This window comes from Onychomys torridus, chromosome 3 (assembly GCF_903995425.1).
Source record: "Onychomys torridus chromosome 3, mOncTor1.1, whole genome shotgun sequence".
In the NCBI taxonomy this organism is placed as follows: Eukaryota; Metazoa; Chordata; class Mammalia; order Rodentia; family Cricetidae; genus Onychomys; species Onychomys torridus.
The window spans coordinates 145,572,577-145,589,368 of record NC_050445.1 but is presented as its reverse complement, the minus strand read 5'-3'; the positions used below and the strand labels follow the sequence as shown (position 1 = coordinate 145,589,368).

The 16,792-nt window shown below is 38.7% G+C and overlaps 1 protein-coding gene across 2 annotated transcripts in view; it reads left to right on the top strand.

Moving 5' to 3' along the window:
* Nucleotides 1–16,792, top strand: part of Lrp6 (LDL receptor related protein 6) — a 124,200-nt gene that overhangs the window by 91,789 nt on the left and 15,619 nt on the right. For both annotated transcript variants that reach the window (XM_036180507.1, XM_036180508.1), the window contains 5 exons: nt 1,123–1,325; nt 3,798–4,009; nt 5,295–5,485; nt 7,253–7,462; nt 9,155–9,280. In XM_036180507.1, coding sequence (XP_036036400.1) covers nt 1,123–1,325; nt 3,798–4,009; nt 5,295–5,485; nt 7,253–7,462; nt 9,155–9,280 — 942 coding nt within the window. The remainder of the gene's footprint in view (nt 1–1,122; nt 1,326–3,797; nt 4,010–5,294; nt 5,486–7,252; nt 7,463–9,154; nt 9,281–16,792) is intronic.

Genomic DNA, 16,792 nt, shown 5'->3' with positions numbered 1-16,792 from the left:
TTGCTCTGAACCAGTGAGCCATCTCTCTAGGCCCTCAATTAAATTTTATGATAGACATGTGTAGGGAAAAATACAGCAAATGAAGGATTTGGTATTGACAAACTGTCTTTATCAATAATGGGGTGGGCTATGTTTTAGTTAGGACTTAAAAATGCTTTTAGGTTTTCCTGTTGGTAACACTCTCAAATGTCATCTCTCTGTTTGGTGGTTTTATTTGTTGTGAAGATAGGTTCTTATCTTATAACCCAGGCTGGCCATAAAATCACTCAGTAGCCTCCTGCCTCCACCTCTCAGATGTTTTCCTGAACTGAAGATGACTACAGAGTAGTGAAAGGGAAAGGGAAGTGTTGTCTAGGATACACTTTCTCATTTTATGAGATAGAATGTTTGTTTTTTTAAATTTTCTTTATTTTATGTGTAATAGGCTAGGTGAATAAAAATCAATGCCCAGAGATATGTAGCTACAAAATTTTAAAGTATTTTTCTAATTAAGCATTTTAATTACTAAAAATGAGATACAAATCATTTATAGGTTTCATCCCTTTCCTGTAGCTCTAGAAGTAAGCCATTTCCCAGCTAATACTCTTATCTATGCAGATGCAACTGAGCATTGGATTTTTTTTTATCAAATGCAAAGCTCTCTATTAAATGAGAGAAGACATTAGTTATTTACAATAGAGCCGAAGGTCTAGTGCATATGTAAGATATAAAGATCTAGTACTGTGTAACTGAAAAATAGTTGAGTAAAGGCAAACTGGAAAGGAGTAAGTATTGCTCAAGAGACAGAGTCCGTACTGGATTCCAGAAGTAGGAGAATCCCGTCTGGCTGGGAGTGGAGGAGATAAAGAAAAGCCACACAGAAGTTGTGACAGTGTTGTGGTGCTGGAGGTGGAGGTGGGATTGAGAGCCAAACCAGTGACAGAAGCGAAACAACTTATCGTTGGCTCTATAATCAGAGTGCTAATTATTTTCTCTCTGAAGGAAGTTTCTGGAGGTATGCCAAAGGGTTCTCCCCTCAGCCTTACTATATTGTTCTGTTGGAGATGCAGGAAACAGGCTTACCAGGCTTGGGGTGGTGGAGAAGAATCACTGTATTTCAGATTTGTTCTTTTCTCTTTTAAGCTCCTACCACTTTCCTGCTCTTCAGTCAGAAGAGTGCCATCAACCGCATGGTGATTGATGAACAGCAGAGTCCTGACATCATCCTTCCTATCCACAGCCTTCGGAATGTCAGGGCCATTGATTATGACCCTTTGGACAAGCAGCTTTACTGGATTGACTCTCGACAAAACATGATCCGTAAGGCACAAGAAGATGGTGGCCAGGTAACTCAGGCTTAGTCCATTTCTGACTAGACTTGCTCTAACCATCCACACTGCTTCATCTGCCTACAAGGGAAATGGAAATCTAGGGCTAGTATTTTTGTTTGTTTGTTTGTTTGTTTGTTTGTTTTTATTACCCAGAGTAACTGTACTCTGTGTATATTATTATTTGATGATGGTATTGGGTTGGAAATTTTATCAGGGAGGCAAGGTCATTAATGACTTCCACCACTGGTTATATCCATTCATGCCATGATTTTTTCATTACCCCACTATATCAAGTAGGTCTTTGTTCTGGTCTCAGCTCTATCACTCACTAGAAATCTTAGGAACGTTTTTGGTTGAACAGAATGCAAGGCATAATGCCCCTACTTATTTAATGGTAGGGATTTTTTATAAAGAATAGTTATATCACTATTTACCTTTTATTTAAAAGACTCATTGATTAAGAAACAGGATAATCTTAGTAAAATTAACAATATCAATGTGTTATTGATTCTGTATTTTTTGGTTACTATTTGGAGACTTTAAAATGAGAATAAGGATATTATCAGTCTTATCTGTGCCTATGTACCATTTTGGATTTCAATACTATTATTTATACTTCCTTCCTTCCTTCTGGATTCAATCAGTGTAAGCTTAAGATTACAATAGCTATCTGTTGTCTCCCTTATGGCAAAGATGTTAAATTGGATTTTGAATGTGTTAAAATTTAGGGATATATTACTAAATTTTGTTGTCTTACCTTACAAGTAAAGAACAGGGAAGGTGATATATATAGGAGTACTCAGGAATCATTTACCAATGTGGTCATTCTTTGTACTTCAGCTATACCTTGTACTATATAGACCAGTATTAGTGATCAGTAACTGGTAGAGAGAAATTATATAGCTAAAGACAGTAATTAAATTAAGTAACTTTTTACAAGGCTGTGCTAACGCAGAATCCTAGTAAAAGAAATATAATTTATTTGCACAGAATAAAAAGACACATCTGCTTTTGGCTTTGTAAGAAAAAATTACTGCTGGTGGCCCTGTCAGAGGAGCCGCAGGTGGCAACTGAAGTTCAAGGTGTCAGCCCACCAGGAGGCGACTCCCTGGTGAATTTCAGATAGGCAAGGCCCCGAGACCACAGACCCTGGAATGTCTTTTGCTTCTTCTGTGCCATTTGCTGCTGCCATCTTTCTCTGGTATCTGACATGGTGTGAGTGGGTGTGGGGAGATCCCCACTGCCTGTAATGTAGTGTGTTTATCTCATGAAAACATGCCAGTCTAATGGGCATTTTTACCCATGGATTATTGTGAAGATAATTTCTTTTTTTTTAATTAATTAATTATTTTTAAAATTTTATAATTAATTTAATTTTACATATCAGCCACAGATTCCCCTGTCCTCCCTCTTCTGTTGATTTCTTCTTAAGCTGCACTGTCTGTCTAATTGATAATAATAATGTTAGTTTAAATAGAGTTTTGATGATAACAAATAAAAACAAGGAAGTGTCACACAGCTAGAACACATGAGTTTCCATTGAGAAGCCCTGTAGACTGTGGCTTAGGTTAGTGATTAAGGAAAACAGTGGAGTCCCAGTTAGCCCAGCTAGCTTAAATTCTTTTTAATCTTAGTGCTGAGAAATGTGTTCACAGGTTTTTCAGAGTGCATAATAGCTGAAACAAAGCTTAAAGTTTGACTAAGATATGTGTGTGTGTGTGTGTGTGTGTGTGTGTGTGTGTGTGTGTCCGTGTCCCTGATTGTTTTTTGTTTTCTCCAAAATAGGGTTTCTCTGTACTGTTGGTCTTGGGGGCTGCACAGTTCTTTGCTGTGAGGCTGCCCTATGTATGGACTGCAAGATGTTTAGAAACATTCTTGGTCTTCACCCCGTATCATCAGTAGGTTTCTCACATCTAGATATTGAAATATCTCTGGATGTTTCCAATGCCTGTGGGTGTAATATCACCCTCAGTTGAGAAATACTGCTCTAGAGGTATCTCCTGGTTATGATTGGACCCACAATTGTTTATAGTTATGGGGGAAAGCTGTTACCCTGTCTGATCAAGACATTGTCAGATTCTTGGACTATCTATGCTGTCCTCAGCATCCTCTTCTCCATAAAGCAGCCCAAGGGGATATTTGGAATGCATGTTAACAAACAGGTACATCACTCATAAAAACCCTTTCTGTAAGAAATGTCCTCAGCTGGGTGGTGGTGGTGCTCACATTTAGTCCTAGCACTTGGGAGGCGGAGGCAGGCGGATCCCAGGCCAGCCTGGTCTAAAAAGTGAGTTCCAGGATAGCCAGGACTGTTACACAGAGAAACCCTGTCTCAAAACAAAACAAAACAAAAAACCCAAAAGCAAAAATGTTCCCAAAGAACAGATACCCTTCTGAGGGGTGATCACAAAAATTAAGAATTTTGTTCATGGCCTTGTGGTTGTCTGGTGTGGAATCTAACTTGTATGTTTTTTTCCTTTTCTTTAGGGTTTTACTGTAGTTGTAAGCTCAGTTCCAAATCAGAACCTTGAAATACAGCCATATGACCTCAGCATTGATATTTATAGCCGTTACATCTACTGGACTTGTGAAGCTACCAATGTTATTGATGTGACAAGATTGGATGGACGATCAATTGGAGTGGTTCTAAAAGGCGAGCAAGACAGACCTCGAGCCATTGTGGTAAACCCTGAGAAAGGGTACGTTACAAAAGTAGCCGCCGCAGTGGAAGACTTCTGTCTCTGAAGCCCTCTGCATCCTTCCTTGCACCAGCAAACAACTCCACTCAGTGTTTCCCATCTACTTGGCCCTGCATTTCTTACTGCTTCTTCTGATTTTTACTGCTTTTTCCTTTCACTGGTTTGGTTCTAAATCCCACCCACACCTCCAGGACAATCTCACTGCTACATCTTCTGTGCAGCTTTCCTTGGCCTCTTTCGTCACTAGCCAGATGTGATTCTCCCACTTCTGGAATCCCACTGCTCACTCTGTGTCTCTTTAGTCATGCTTACTCCTTTCCAGTTTGCCTTTACTCAGCTATTTTTCGGTTACATAGTTATTTATTACTAGACCTTCAGGTACATTGTAACTAACATGTTTTCTTTCATTTAACAGAGCTTTGCATTTGATAAAAAAATCCAGTGTTTGGGGTTGGGGATTTAGCTCAGTGGTAGAGCACTTGCCTAGTAAGCGCAAGGCCCTGGGTTCAGTCATCAGCTCCAGGAAAAAAAAAAGGTAGAAACTAAAAAATCCAGTGTTCAATTGTATCTGAATAAATGATAAGGGCATTATCAGGGAAATGGCTTATTTGTAGAGTTACAGAAAAGGGATGAAATCTATAAATGACTTGTATGTCTCATTAATAATTAAAATGGTTAATTAGAGACATGCCTTAAAATTTTATAACTAGATCTCTCTCTGGACATTGATTTTTTTTTTTTTTTTAATCTATGAAACTTAACTCTCTGAAAACTCCTTGGTACCCTGTTACTGTTATTAAAAATAATAAATATATCCCTTGATCTTTAAAAAAAAATAGGTGGAGGGGCAGGGAGAACCTGGAGAAAGTTTAATTAGTAGGTACTCTCAGTTGTGGTTAGGAGTGAGCCCTCTTAATTCGAGGTTGATTGCTGGGAGAGTGACTGCAGAGTGCATGCCCCAGAAAGCTAGAAGAGAGAATTTATTCATTGTAAACAGTAAATCCTTGAGGATGTAGATATATTTAACCTAACACTGAAATATATACATGCATTGAAATAGACAATTACTCCATTATATACATAATTTTGTGTGTTTGCATATAGCTAAAATTTTTAAATAAGTTTAAAAGTATTTTACCTCTATTTAGCCTTATAAATTTGTGTTTGTGTTTTTGAGGATCAAACCCAAGGCCTTGCACATGTTAAGCAACCACATTTGTCTTAACAATATTCTTACTTTGTCTGATTCTTCAGTAATTTTTTTATTTTCTCTTGTTATCTTCAGGTATATGTACTTTACCAATCTTCAGGAAAGATCTCCTAAAATTGAACGGGCTGCTTTGGATGGAACAGAGCGGGAGGTCCTCTTTTTCAGTGGCTTAAGTAAACCAATTGCTTTGGCACTTGATAGCAAGCTGGGCAAGCTCTTTTGGGCTGATTCAGATCTCCGGCGAATTGAAAGCAGTGATCTCTCAGGTACCCAAAAGTGTTTCTGTATTCTGATTTGAGTTTTAAGATGATTTCATTACTGTGAATTTGTACCTTTCTTGTGTTATTTTTGTACATGATTATAATTTTATTCATTAAATATATTCTGTATTATGTTAGTTGGAGACATCTTTGAGGTTATTTCCTAATTACTTGGCAGTTATATTGATCTAAAAATTATGTATCTGTTTTTTTCTTTCCTAATTCTTCTGCTCTACTTTTATAATCTGTCGTCTCTGAACTCTAACCTAATTGGTCTCTCTGCTCATTTTTCCATATGGGAGTTTGCATGTGTAAACTTTCAGAAACACTTTTACACTTGCAGACATTGTTCTGAAGTGTGTTTCGTGACATTGCTTCTTAAGTCTTCGGAGTGTTTTCACTCAAGGAAAAGCCTGGCTCAAGATGGTACTTACCCTTCACAAAGTCATCACTTTTCCCTTTTGCTTCTCTATAGTCTTCTGTTTGTAATCATAGTTACCTCTTCTATCATAATTCATGATGTCCAGTTGATGCATGGCTTCCTTAGTGACCAGGAAAATAAAATTGAAATAATATACTGTTTATTTTAGTCAGAGTGGCAAAAGTATGTTAAGGTTTATTATACCCAGTACTTGCCAGGATGGTAAACATAACATACTCTCCTAAGGGTGGAGCTTGAGCTCTATGGTACAGCATCTGCCTAAGGTACTATGCTGAGTCCTGTCTCCAGCACCACAAACCCAGGACACTTGGAGGTAAGTAGAGAAAGTAGAACCTTTAGTGGACAGTCCGCTGGTAATTATCAGGATTTAAAGGAGCTAGAACCTTTGATTAGCAGTTTCTCTTTTAGATGATTGTCTTACAGAAATGCTAACAGAGTAACCACTGAGCATTATTTGTGATAGATGGTATAATTTAAGAAAAGCTGGCAAGAAACAAGCCAAACTAAGGTTGGGCATTTATAATTAAGAATAAGCCTCTGTGTGTGATTTATTTGGGAGCTGAGTGGCAGGCCCCCCCAAAAGAGCAAAAACAAACAACAACACACCCCACAGGAAATTCTTACACATGAGTCCATTTCTGAGTTATATTTCATAAAACTTTTGATGTTGCTTCCTGTACATGGTCTTCCTTTTTTCCTCAGAGGATATGTTTTTAGGCCACCTGAGAGCATGTGTGACACTGAACTCTGGAGGTCAAGAATCACCTTCCCTGCTTCAGCATTACCACACCATCCAGAAGTTAATCTCCCATCCTTTGTATTACTGTTTTTGGACACTGAGTCCAGGATGTTATAGGATTAGTTTGTAACCTGTGAGTCAGATGGACAGTGTATGTTCTGAGAAGCCAGGGTGAATTAGAGTGGAATTGGTTTTGGTGGATGTTTCAGGTGTTTTCAGAAAGTGGCAGATGCTAAGCATAGAACCCTGGGCTTACCACCACTGCTTCATCTGGACAAGCATTGTTTTCGTCTGCTTTATTGTGTTAGTTTTTATGAAATTTAATTTGAAAATGGATTCTGCTACAAACAAATTGAAACCTGCTGTCCCAAGGTCTTTGCTACATTTCATAACTAGAAAATTCCCTGTGTATGGGAATTAATTCCTAGTTGGACATGTCTGGTTTAGCAACGTTTTCTGGTACATGTAAGTCTGTGGTTGCAGAGCCTGTATTTCCCATGCTTTTAGGATCTAGCTTGTATTCATTGGGCAATTGTTGAAAGTGGGATTTGGCCACACAAATCATTGCTGTTGAATATTTTCCTTTTCTCAGGTGCCAACCGGATAGTGCTAGAAGACTCTAATATCTTGCAACCCGTGGGTCTGACCGTGTTTGAAAACTGGCTCTATTGGATTGATAAGCAGCAGCAAATGATTGAAAAAATTGATATGACTGGTAGAGAAGGAAGAACCAAGGTGCAGGCTCGGATTGCTCAGCTGAGTGACATTCATGCAGTGAAGGAGCTGAACCTTCACGAATATAGTAAGTGAGGTGGGCAGTGCCAAGGAGCACTGTGGTTGTTGTAAGAAACAAGACATGGTTTTGTGGTTTTCTGACATCATTTTTCTTCTCTACTTTGTTTTTATATTTGGAAGAATACTTTGTTGAACTTTGTAATAACTTAAACAGTGTATGATTTTGGTTTATCAAAATTATCATGAAGCCAGGTGAAATAGTACACTGCTGAAATCTTAGCATGAAGGGTTGAAAGCAGGAAGATGGCGTGTTTGAAACCAGCTTGGACTATTCAACTAGACCTAGTCTCAGTGAAACCAGGACCTGGGATGTAGCTCAGCGGTACAGCACTTTCGTAGCACCCACAGGCCCTGGGTTTGGTCTCCAGACCAAGTAGATAAATGAATAGTATTGCATACTTGAAAGACAGAACCACCTCTATTGATACATACTCAAATATAATAAGTAATGTCTATTTTGGGCAATCTGTTTCTTTATAGATAGTTGACAATCTCAATATCAAAACAGATAATTGATGACTGTGTTGCATAATGGTAGTGATACAGTAACAGCAAAGGTCAAGTTGTTTGTATCGCAAGCTAAATAGAAAATTCAGAGCAGTGACTTTATAAGTACAAGTTGTGAAATAGACATTGAAAAGTCACCTAATGGCTTGTCTTTTTAGCTTTACCCAAGTAAGAGGAAATTAGATCTTTGTCTTGCTATCATTGACAATTGAATAAGCAAGTAATTTGTCTGTTTCAGCTCCATGTGACCATTAAGTTTTTTCTTCTACTAACTTTAATTTTCTACAAATTCTTTATTAAAATATGCTTTTAAAAATGAAGTAGTTTTACCTTTTAGAAAAGTAGAAGTTCTGAGTTAAAATCTTTAGAAGAGAATTTGGTTTTAAGAAGAAGACTATGTAAGTGTCAGTAGTCTCTCCTGGCAGTTTTTCTAGGTCTGTAAATTGTTGTTTTATTAATCGGCTTTTTGAGACCAGATCTTGTTGTGGGGTCCTGGCTGGCCTGGAACTTGCTATGTTAACAGTCCTGGCCTTAACTTAAGGGATCTTCCTGCCTCTGCTTCCCAAGTACTGGAATACAGTTGTACCCCATCATGGCTAGCTAATATCTTATTAAAGAATTAACATAAGCCCATTATAGTTAAGTCTTTAAATTTTTTTTTTTTTTAGCTTTTATTTTTTATGAGCTGAGGATCGAACCCAGGGCCTTGTGCTTGCTCTACCACTGAGCTAAATCCCCAACCCTATAGTTAAGTTTCATTCATTGTATTTATTCATAGTTTTGCTCATTATCTTCTTTAGGTTTGTTGTTGTTTGTATAGTGCTGAAGACTGAATCCAGGGCCTCTCTCATGGCAGGCACTCTTACAGAGAGCAGCACTTTCCCCAGCCCTTGCTTATAATATTTTAAAATGAAATATGCATACCTATATAACATGCTAGATGTTGTGCATGCCTGTAGTCTCAGTTTTAGAGGCTTAAGAGAAGAGGATCACTTGAACCTAAGAGTTTAAGACTAGCTCAAATAATAAAGACTCATCTCCCTCTCCATGCAGTGGTTATATAATGGTATTTTGCTATAGGTTATATAGAGATAAAATGTGGAATTATACTGTGTAGAAATAAAATCAGAACTTATTTTATATTTAGTATTGTTTGTGATTCATTGACTTTGATAATCACATTCTTTCCCAGGACAGCACCCTTGTGCCCAGGATAATGGTGGCTGTTCACATATTTGCCTTGTAAAAGGAGATGGCACTACAAGATGCTCTTGCCCCATGCACCTCGTTCTGCTTCAGGATGAGCTGTCCTGTGGAGGTAAAGATGTTAAAATCACTCTTGTGCAGACCAGAATTCCACATCTTGATCTAGCAAGCTATGGCTAGGCAGTGAAGTTGCTATTTTTCCTGACTTAATTCGTCATTTGTGTTCTGTTTATTTGCACATTTACCAGGCTTGCCTTTTTTTCCTCTCTGCTCCCTAGACTCATCCCTGCTACTGCAGCCTCCAGTGACCACCATTTTAACAAATTCTGTTTCTGTGTGTTTTGTTTTATACACTCCACATCAAGTGTGATGAAGTGATATTTACCATTTTGTACCTTCCTCATTTCATTTAACATATTATCTAGGCTCATTTCTTTGTAGCAGACGATAGGAGTTCCTTTTTTAAAGTCAAATAGTATTTTATTACATATGTGTTGTGATATTTTCAGCCTATGAATCATATTTCATAGTAGTACAGTAGCTTCCCCCACTCCTTGAGGGAGTGGGAAGATGAATTCACTCTGCTCTTCACCCATTGAATTCTGGATTTTGTTGGTGTAAGTGTCATTGTTTGGAGTGTGTCCAGTGAAAAGAATATTCTTTTGTTCAGATCCATCAGGATTTTCCTGTTGTTTTTAAAAAAAGAGCAAAACAAATATAAAACCCAACAATGAAAGAAAATGAAAAAACCCTCTGGTGTAGATGTCTACACATCTGTAGGGGTACGCACACACATGCATGGTCCCTGTGCTAGTGCAGAAGATGTTTCAGTGTCCTTCTTCATCTTCCATCCTGAGAAAGTGTCTGTTTATCACTGCACTCCAGGCTGGTGGGCCGGTGAGCTGCTGGGCATTCTCCTGTCTACTTTGCACCTTCTGTAGGAGAGTAGAGTTGCAGGTGCACACTCCTACATCTAGCCTCAGGTTCTCACCTAGTGTGTCCTCTCCCCAGTGTGTAGTCATGCAGTGAGTTTTGTTGTCACTTGTGAGGCATAACAATTGGCATTCTCTTTTGTTAAATAATAGTGTGGCGATATTGAGCACCATGATAATGTTCATACTCTTAATTAAGAAGTCCTCTTTTTAGAGATAATTCACAGTTAATTCTAATTGAAGAAAAACAATTGGCATACGGTTACCTGCAAAAGTAGCAATTTAGAAGAAATCTAGTTTATTTTATTTGGAAAATTGTTAAATACAACAACTGAGTTAAAATACTTTGTTTTATTTATTTATTTTTTGGTACCAGGAATTAAACCTAGTATAATGTTGTGGATATTAGTCAAGTGCTCTACCACTGAGATTGATCTCCAGCCCAAGTTATTCACTTAATAAATATTGTGATTATGAAGCGTATATAAAAATGTATTTGGCTTAAGGGGAGGTGGAGTGTGGGGTAATTGTTTGCTTGTTTCATTGTAATACTGAGACTCACCACCCATCCTTTCATTTGGGATCTTAAATGTGCCCCATTTCAAGGCTATGTGTTACCAGATTGTAGAGCTGGTAGGTGTTGGAATCTTTGGCAGGTTTTGAAATAGAGCCTGACTGTGTTATCCAGGCTAACCTCCATTGCAAGCTTAGTTGGTTCTCCTATTTCAGCCCCTTAGTTGTAGACGAATTTCTAAATGGTCTTATTCAATAAAAAACATGGAGCCAAATACAGGGGTGAAAGCCTTAGAGAGATAAGGGAAACAGGGAAAGCCACCAGCCAACCTTACCTCACCAACTCTGCAGCTTCCAAATGTGAGCCACTTCCTGTCTTACCCACGCCTTTATTGCCTTGATGTTACGCCCTCTCATTGGCTATCTTAGCCCAGTTACCTCACTTCCTTGTCACTGTCTGTCTGAACAGACCTCCAGGTCTCTATGGTTGGTACTGGGATTAAAGGTGTGTGTCACCACACTTGGCTCTGTTCCCTAGTGTGGCCTTGAACACACAGATACCCTGCCTGATAAATGATCTGAGTAAAGGTGTGTGTGTACCACCACTGCCTGACTTCCCTGTTTACTTAAAATGGCTTGCTATTTCCTCTGATCTCCAGGCAAGCTTTATTAAAGCACAAATAAAATACCACCACACTTAGTGCGTGGGGCAGCGCAGTATCCTTCACTGTACCTGGCACAGAAAAATCTTATTACAGTAATGTTTTCTTGCTATGAGTGTAACTGAGCAGTACAGCACTTGCCATCTTGTGTGAGGCCTTGGGTTCCATTCTGAACATTGCAATTTAATATTAGAAAGTGTTTTCTTCTGTGAAGATAGTTCTGTAAAGACACATATTTCTGTAAATCAGGATTTAAAGAAGAATATACTCAGAATATAAAAAATAGTGGTAAAAGAGGATTACAAATAAATTCTATCTGTCTGACTTTTGGTTTTTCGAGACAGGGTTTCTTTGGAGCCTGACCTGGAACTCACTCTGTAGCCCAGGCTGGCCTCAAACTCACAGAGATCCACCTGCCTCTCTCTACCTCCCGAGTGCTGGGATTAATGTCCTGCTACTGCCACCCGGTTCTGTCTGACTTTTTAAAGATACAGTACATGTCTCAGTAGCAGTGTGTTCTGCTTCGATTTCAGGGACTGGAAATTTAAGGTAGTGCGTACATTTGAGAACAAGGAAGTACTTGTGGTGTACACCTGACTATAATACTGAATCTCAGAAATTTGTTCACCAGAAGATCTAGACACAAAAATAACATTCCATGATTCCATGATGTTCCTCCAGGAGGAGGCAGAGCTACTTTGTATGACTAAAAACCAGAATAGCCTCTTCCTGAAAGAACTGACTGCCGTGGGTTGTTCCTAGTCAGAGACCCAGAGTGCACAGAAAACTTAAGGCCTAGAATTTGAAATAAAGAGAAGGAAAGCGGGAAGCATTGCTGGGCATGGAGGTGTGCACTTGTAATTCCCACAGAGAAGCTCTGACCAGTCTGAGGCCAGGTCAGACAACTTAGGGAGACATCTAAAACGGGAAGAAGTATTCAAGCAAATAAATTAAGACAAAATCAAACCTTGTACAATAATATAGACATATTTAATACTATTGAACTAGAATACCTTTATATGGTTAAATTAGTAAAATTTTGTTACATATATTTTATCGCAATTTAAAAAAAAATGTGTTTCGGTATAGAGCACTAGATTTGCTTTAAAAAGCATATCCTGAAGAAATTTCTCATGGTGTTAATAACAAAACTGAATCATGATCTCACCTTCCAGTCAGAAGATGTCTTTTAAAGGGGCTTAAGTTTTTGCTGATAAAGTGACTTTTTTATTTGTATATAAAATGAATAGCAAGCTTTAGAAAAGTGTACAGCTGTGTTGTCACCTGACTCAAGCTGTGGAATGTTGCTGTTAAGAAAGCACTCTTAAAGGTGGTGTGCTCGGGAGGTGGAGGTCATCCTGGGCAATGTGAGGTCCTTTCTCAAAATAACAACAGCAACAAAAATGAATGAGCTAATAAGGAGGGTAGGGAAGGTCAGAGCAGTCACAGAGGAAAATGGTGGACTGCACAGTGATGCACTCCTGTGATCCCTGCACTGGGCCACAGGATGAGTTAGGATCTGGACAGGGATGTTCAGTGGGAACTTGTCTCAATCCTCCACTGCAAGGGAGAGGAGGAAGCAGAGGGACAGAAGGAAAGGGGAAGAGGAAGGAGCCCTCGGGTTCTTAGTAGGTAGCTCTCTATCTAGTAGAAGCTCCTACTCTTCAGACTGTAGCTCCATACAGAGTTAGTTTCTCAGATGTTATCAGTGGAATCATGGCATGTAATCTTTTGCGTTTTAGATTCTCTTACATAATGTATTTTTGAGATCCAATAATATATCAAATGTGTCAGCACTTTTTTGTTGCGGAGTCATTGTTCATTATGTAACACTGCAATTGCTCTCCTCTGAGGAACTGTTGACATTTAATCTTTAATGAAACTCCTGTGCATGTTTATGCAGTCTTTAACTTACATGGTTTCCACAATAGAAGTAAATGAAGCAAACCTAAACTTCTGTCCAACCTTTAAAACACGATTTCATTTTAACTTGGCTCACCTGTTCATCCCATGTTGTATTTCTTCCCAACGTGTTCTCTGGTTTTATCTGACATTTTAGAGGTTGATTGATGTCTACTCTGGTTGGTTCTCTTTCATTTTGCTTCTGTGTGCTTGTGCTATTTCACATACATGTTTATCTTCTTGTATAATATCCTCTTACTTATCCGTCAAATGCACTTAGGTCCCTGCAAGCCCTTCAGTAGCTACTTTGGATTGCAGTCTTTGTTGCCACTTTGCATGCTAACACACTGTGAACTCTGTTATCACTTATTTTGTACCTCCTGCCTATTCCTATCTTAACCAAATTCAGTTTTGTTTTGTTTTAAGAATATAGGCCAGATTTTATGCTCTCAAATTCTCTACACAATCTAGTAAGTTTTTGAAAGCATAATGAATTCTAAGAAAATAATCCTTCAGATTTACCATGTAAATTGTCCATTAAAGATAAAGCATTTCTAGTCAGCGTAGGAGAAACTTGTGTATTTTTTAGAGAATTTACTAGCATGTTTTAATGAAATCATGATATATTAAGTATGGTGGTACCAACCTGTAATCCCAGCCTTCAGACCTGCCTGGTCTGCCCAGCAAGACTTTGCTCATACAAACCCCAAGGTGATAAAGAAAGAGGCTTTAAGGAAGTCCCTGGTTCCACTCTTGTCCTTTAAAGATCACCGTCCCTTAGGTATATGGTAATCTGTGTCCTTGAGTGTTCACTTAGCCTTTTCCCATTTGTGAGAAAAGGGAATCACAATAACGATGACAATAGACCACTTTCATGACATGAATGATGTTAAGAAAACTATTTTAAGGCAGAAAAAAACTTTACTGTGAAGAGTTTTATACTTTTCTGTCATTATAAATTTGCATATTATCCTTTTACTGTTCTGCTGGATTTTCATGACTGCTTCTGCATTGTTCTTCTATAATACATAGTTTTGGTTAGAAAGTATGACGAAAACTGGGTAGATAGTTAGAAAATGGACTGTAGTAATAGCTTTTCTAGGGGTTGGAGAGATGTGCCTATGTACTAGCAGTTCCCATTCCCAGGACACACATGTACATCTATAACCCAGAGATCAAAAGGAAGCTGAGCTTGCAACTCATTGGCCAGCCTGTCTTGGAGAGTAATAGAATGAAATACCTGGCATCAACTGCTAGCCTACCTGTACTTATACCCACATGAGCAGGCACATGCAATTATGATAATAGCCTTTCCAAGTAATCTGGCTGTTCATTTGGTTTCTACACCAAATCTTGACAAGCAGTAGTTTCTTAATAGGTTTGATTGTAATATTAGTTTACATTTCTTTATTATAATATATGTGTTTAGTTAGGGATATAGCTCAGTGATAAATGCTCACCTGGTATATGCAAAATCCTTGGGTTCTATTCCCAGTATTGCCAAAGATGTGTATGTGCATACACACACACACACACATAAACACACGCACACACACTGTTGTATGTGATGACATGTACCTGTAGTGCCAGTTTAAGCTACTTGGATGGTTATACTTGAATGGTTATGAATTATTTGAGCCCAGGAGTGTAGCGCAAATCTTAAAGGGTCTTATTAATAAAATCAAACCTGAGGCCAGTTATTGGGGTGAATGCTGGAAGGTCAGAGAAGCAGAACAAGCCACAGCTATCTCACCTTGCCAGTTCCTCAGGTGATCCTGTTTCCTCAGGCTGGAAGCTTCTGAGTCCTCCTCCACATGAATCTCAGCTGAACTGTGTTGCTCCAAAGCCTGAATGCTTAACCAACCAAATGCTTAACTAACTACATGCTTTTTCTTCTAGTTCCTGGTCCTCATGCCTTATATACCTTTCTCTTTCTGCCCCCACTCCTTGGGATTAAAGGTTGGGTTTCTGGAATTAAAGGCGTGGGTCACCATGCTTAGCAGTTTCTAAAGTAGCCTTGAACTCAGAGATCCATAGCTCTGCCTCCCAAGTGCTGGGATTAAAGGCGTGTACCACTACCACCACCCAACTACTGCTATAGCTTACTCTTCCCATTTTCTAGCCACCACTTTTGGCTTTGTTCTAGTGGCTGTCTGTTCTCTGACCCCAGATTTGTTTATTTCAGGGAACACACAATATTTCAGGGAATACAATACGCACCACAATACATAATAAATAAATTAAAACAAACAGAAAGCAGGTGTGTGTGTGTGTGTGTGTGTAGGAGGGGGTTGCTCTGAGATGATGGCTCAGTAGGTGAGAGCATTTGCTGTACAAGCATGAAAACCCTAGTCACAATTCCAAACACCCATGTAAAAATAAATACAAGCTGGGCATGGCTGTGTGTACTTGTGACGCTAGTGATGTGGAGAGGTAGGAGATGGGTGGAGCTTGCTGGCCACCAGTGTAGCTCCAGGTTTAGTGAGAGACCCTGTCCTACGTGGAGAGCAATAGAGCAGGACACTCAACATCCTCCTCTGACCAGTACCTATATTCACACATGTACATACACGTATACATATACACACACAAAACGGAGATGGAAGGGAGGAAAAGTGGAAAAAAGTGGGGGAAAAAAAAGCTACGTGTGGTAGGTAGTGCCTGTAATCCTTGAATTTAGGAGGCTGAGCTAGGATTATTGTGAGTTTGAGCAAGCTTGGGCTAAAAATAAGACCTTGCATCAATCCCCTAACTCTGCCCTTCCCCTCATGTTGATTTTTGTTGTTGTTATTGTTATTGTTTGAGACAAGATCTCTATATGCACCCCATCTGACTCAAAAACTTCCTATCTTCAGTCTTCCAGTTTCCAAGATTGTTTATAGACAGCATCACGCCCAGCAGTACCCATCTGCTTATTTTCTGTAGATTTTATATGGCATTTTATAGTTTCAGAGCTTACTCTTTTAGAAGTATTAAAATTTCATTTGGAAATTTCTAGAGGGGCTTGGAGAGATGGTTCTGTGTACTTACTGCTCTTGCAGAGAATGAGGTTTAATTTCTAGCCCCTGTGGTAGCTTACAACCATCTGTAACTCCAGTTCCTGGGGAGCTGATACCCTCTTCTAGCTTCCATGGGCTCCAGGACATTGTGCACATACATATATGCAGACACTCACTCATACATAGAAAATAAAAAGAAATATTAGATCTTCAGATTTTGACCTATTTCATTATGCAGTATCAAAAGCCTACATTTATTAATTTATTAACACCACCTCACGAGAAGAATCTGTGTGTGTTGCTAAACTGTAGGTGTTCAGTGTTAAGTACATTCAGATTTTCCAGAACTTGAGTCTTATCCCAAGTTCCAGTTTTATGATTAGCTACAAAACCAGCCATTGTTTTTGTTTGGTTTATTTGTTTGTTTGTTTGTTAAGTAATAGGCTCATTCAGTTTTTTGTTTTAATTCCTGCCAAATAGCTGAGTGTAAGTGCAGTTTCCTTGTAGGTCATTCTTTCAGATAAAAACAATATTCCACTTTGATTTATGTTTACAATGTGAACAGATGCTTGCTATTAAAAACTATCTTGATTAGATGTGCAGTGTAAAATTAATG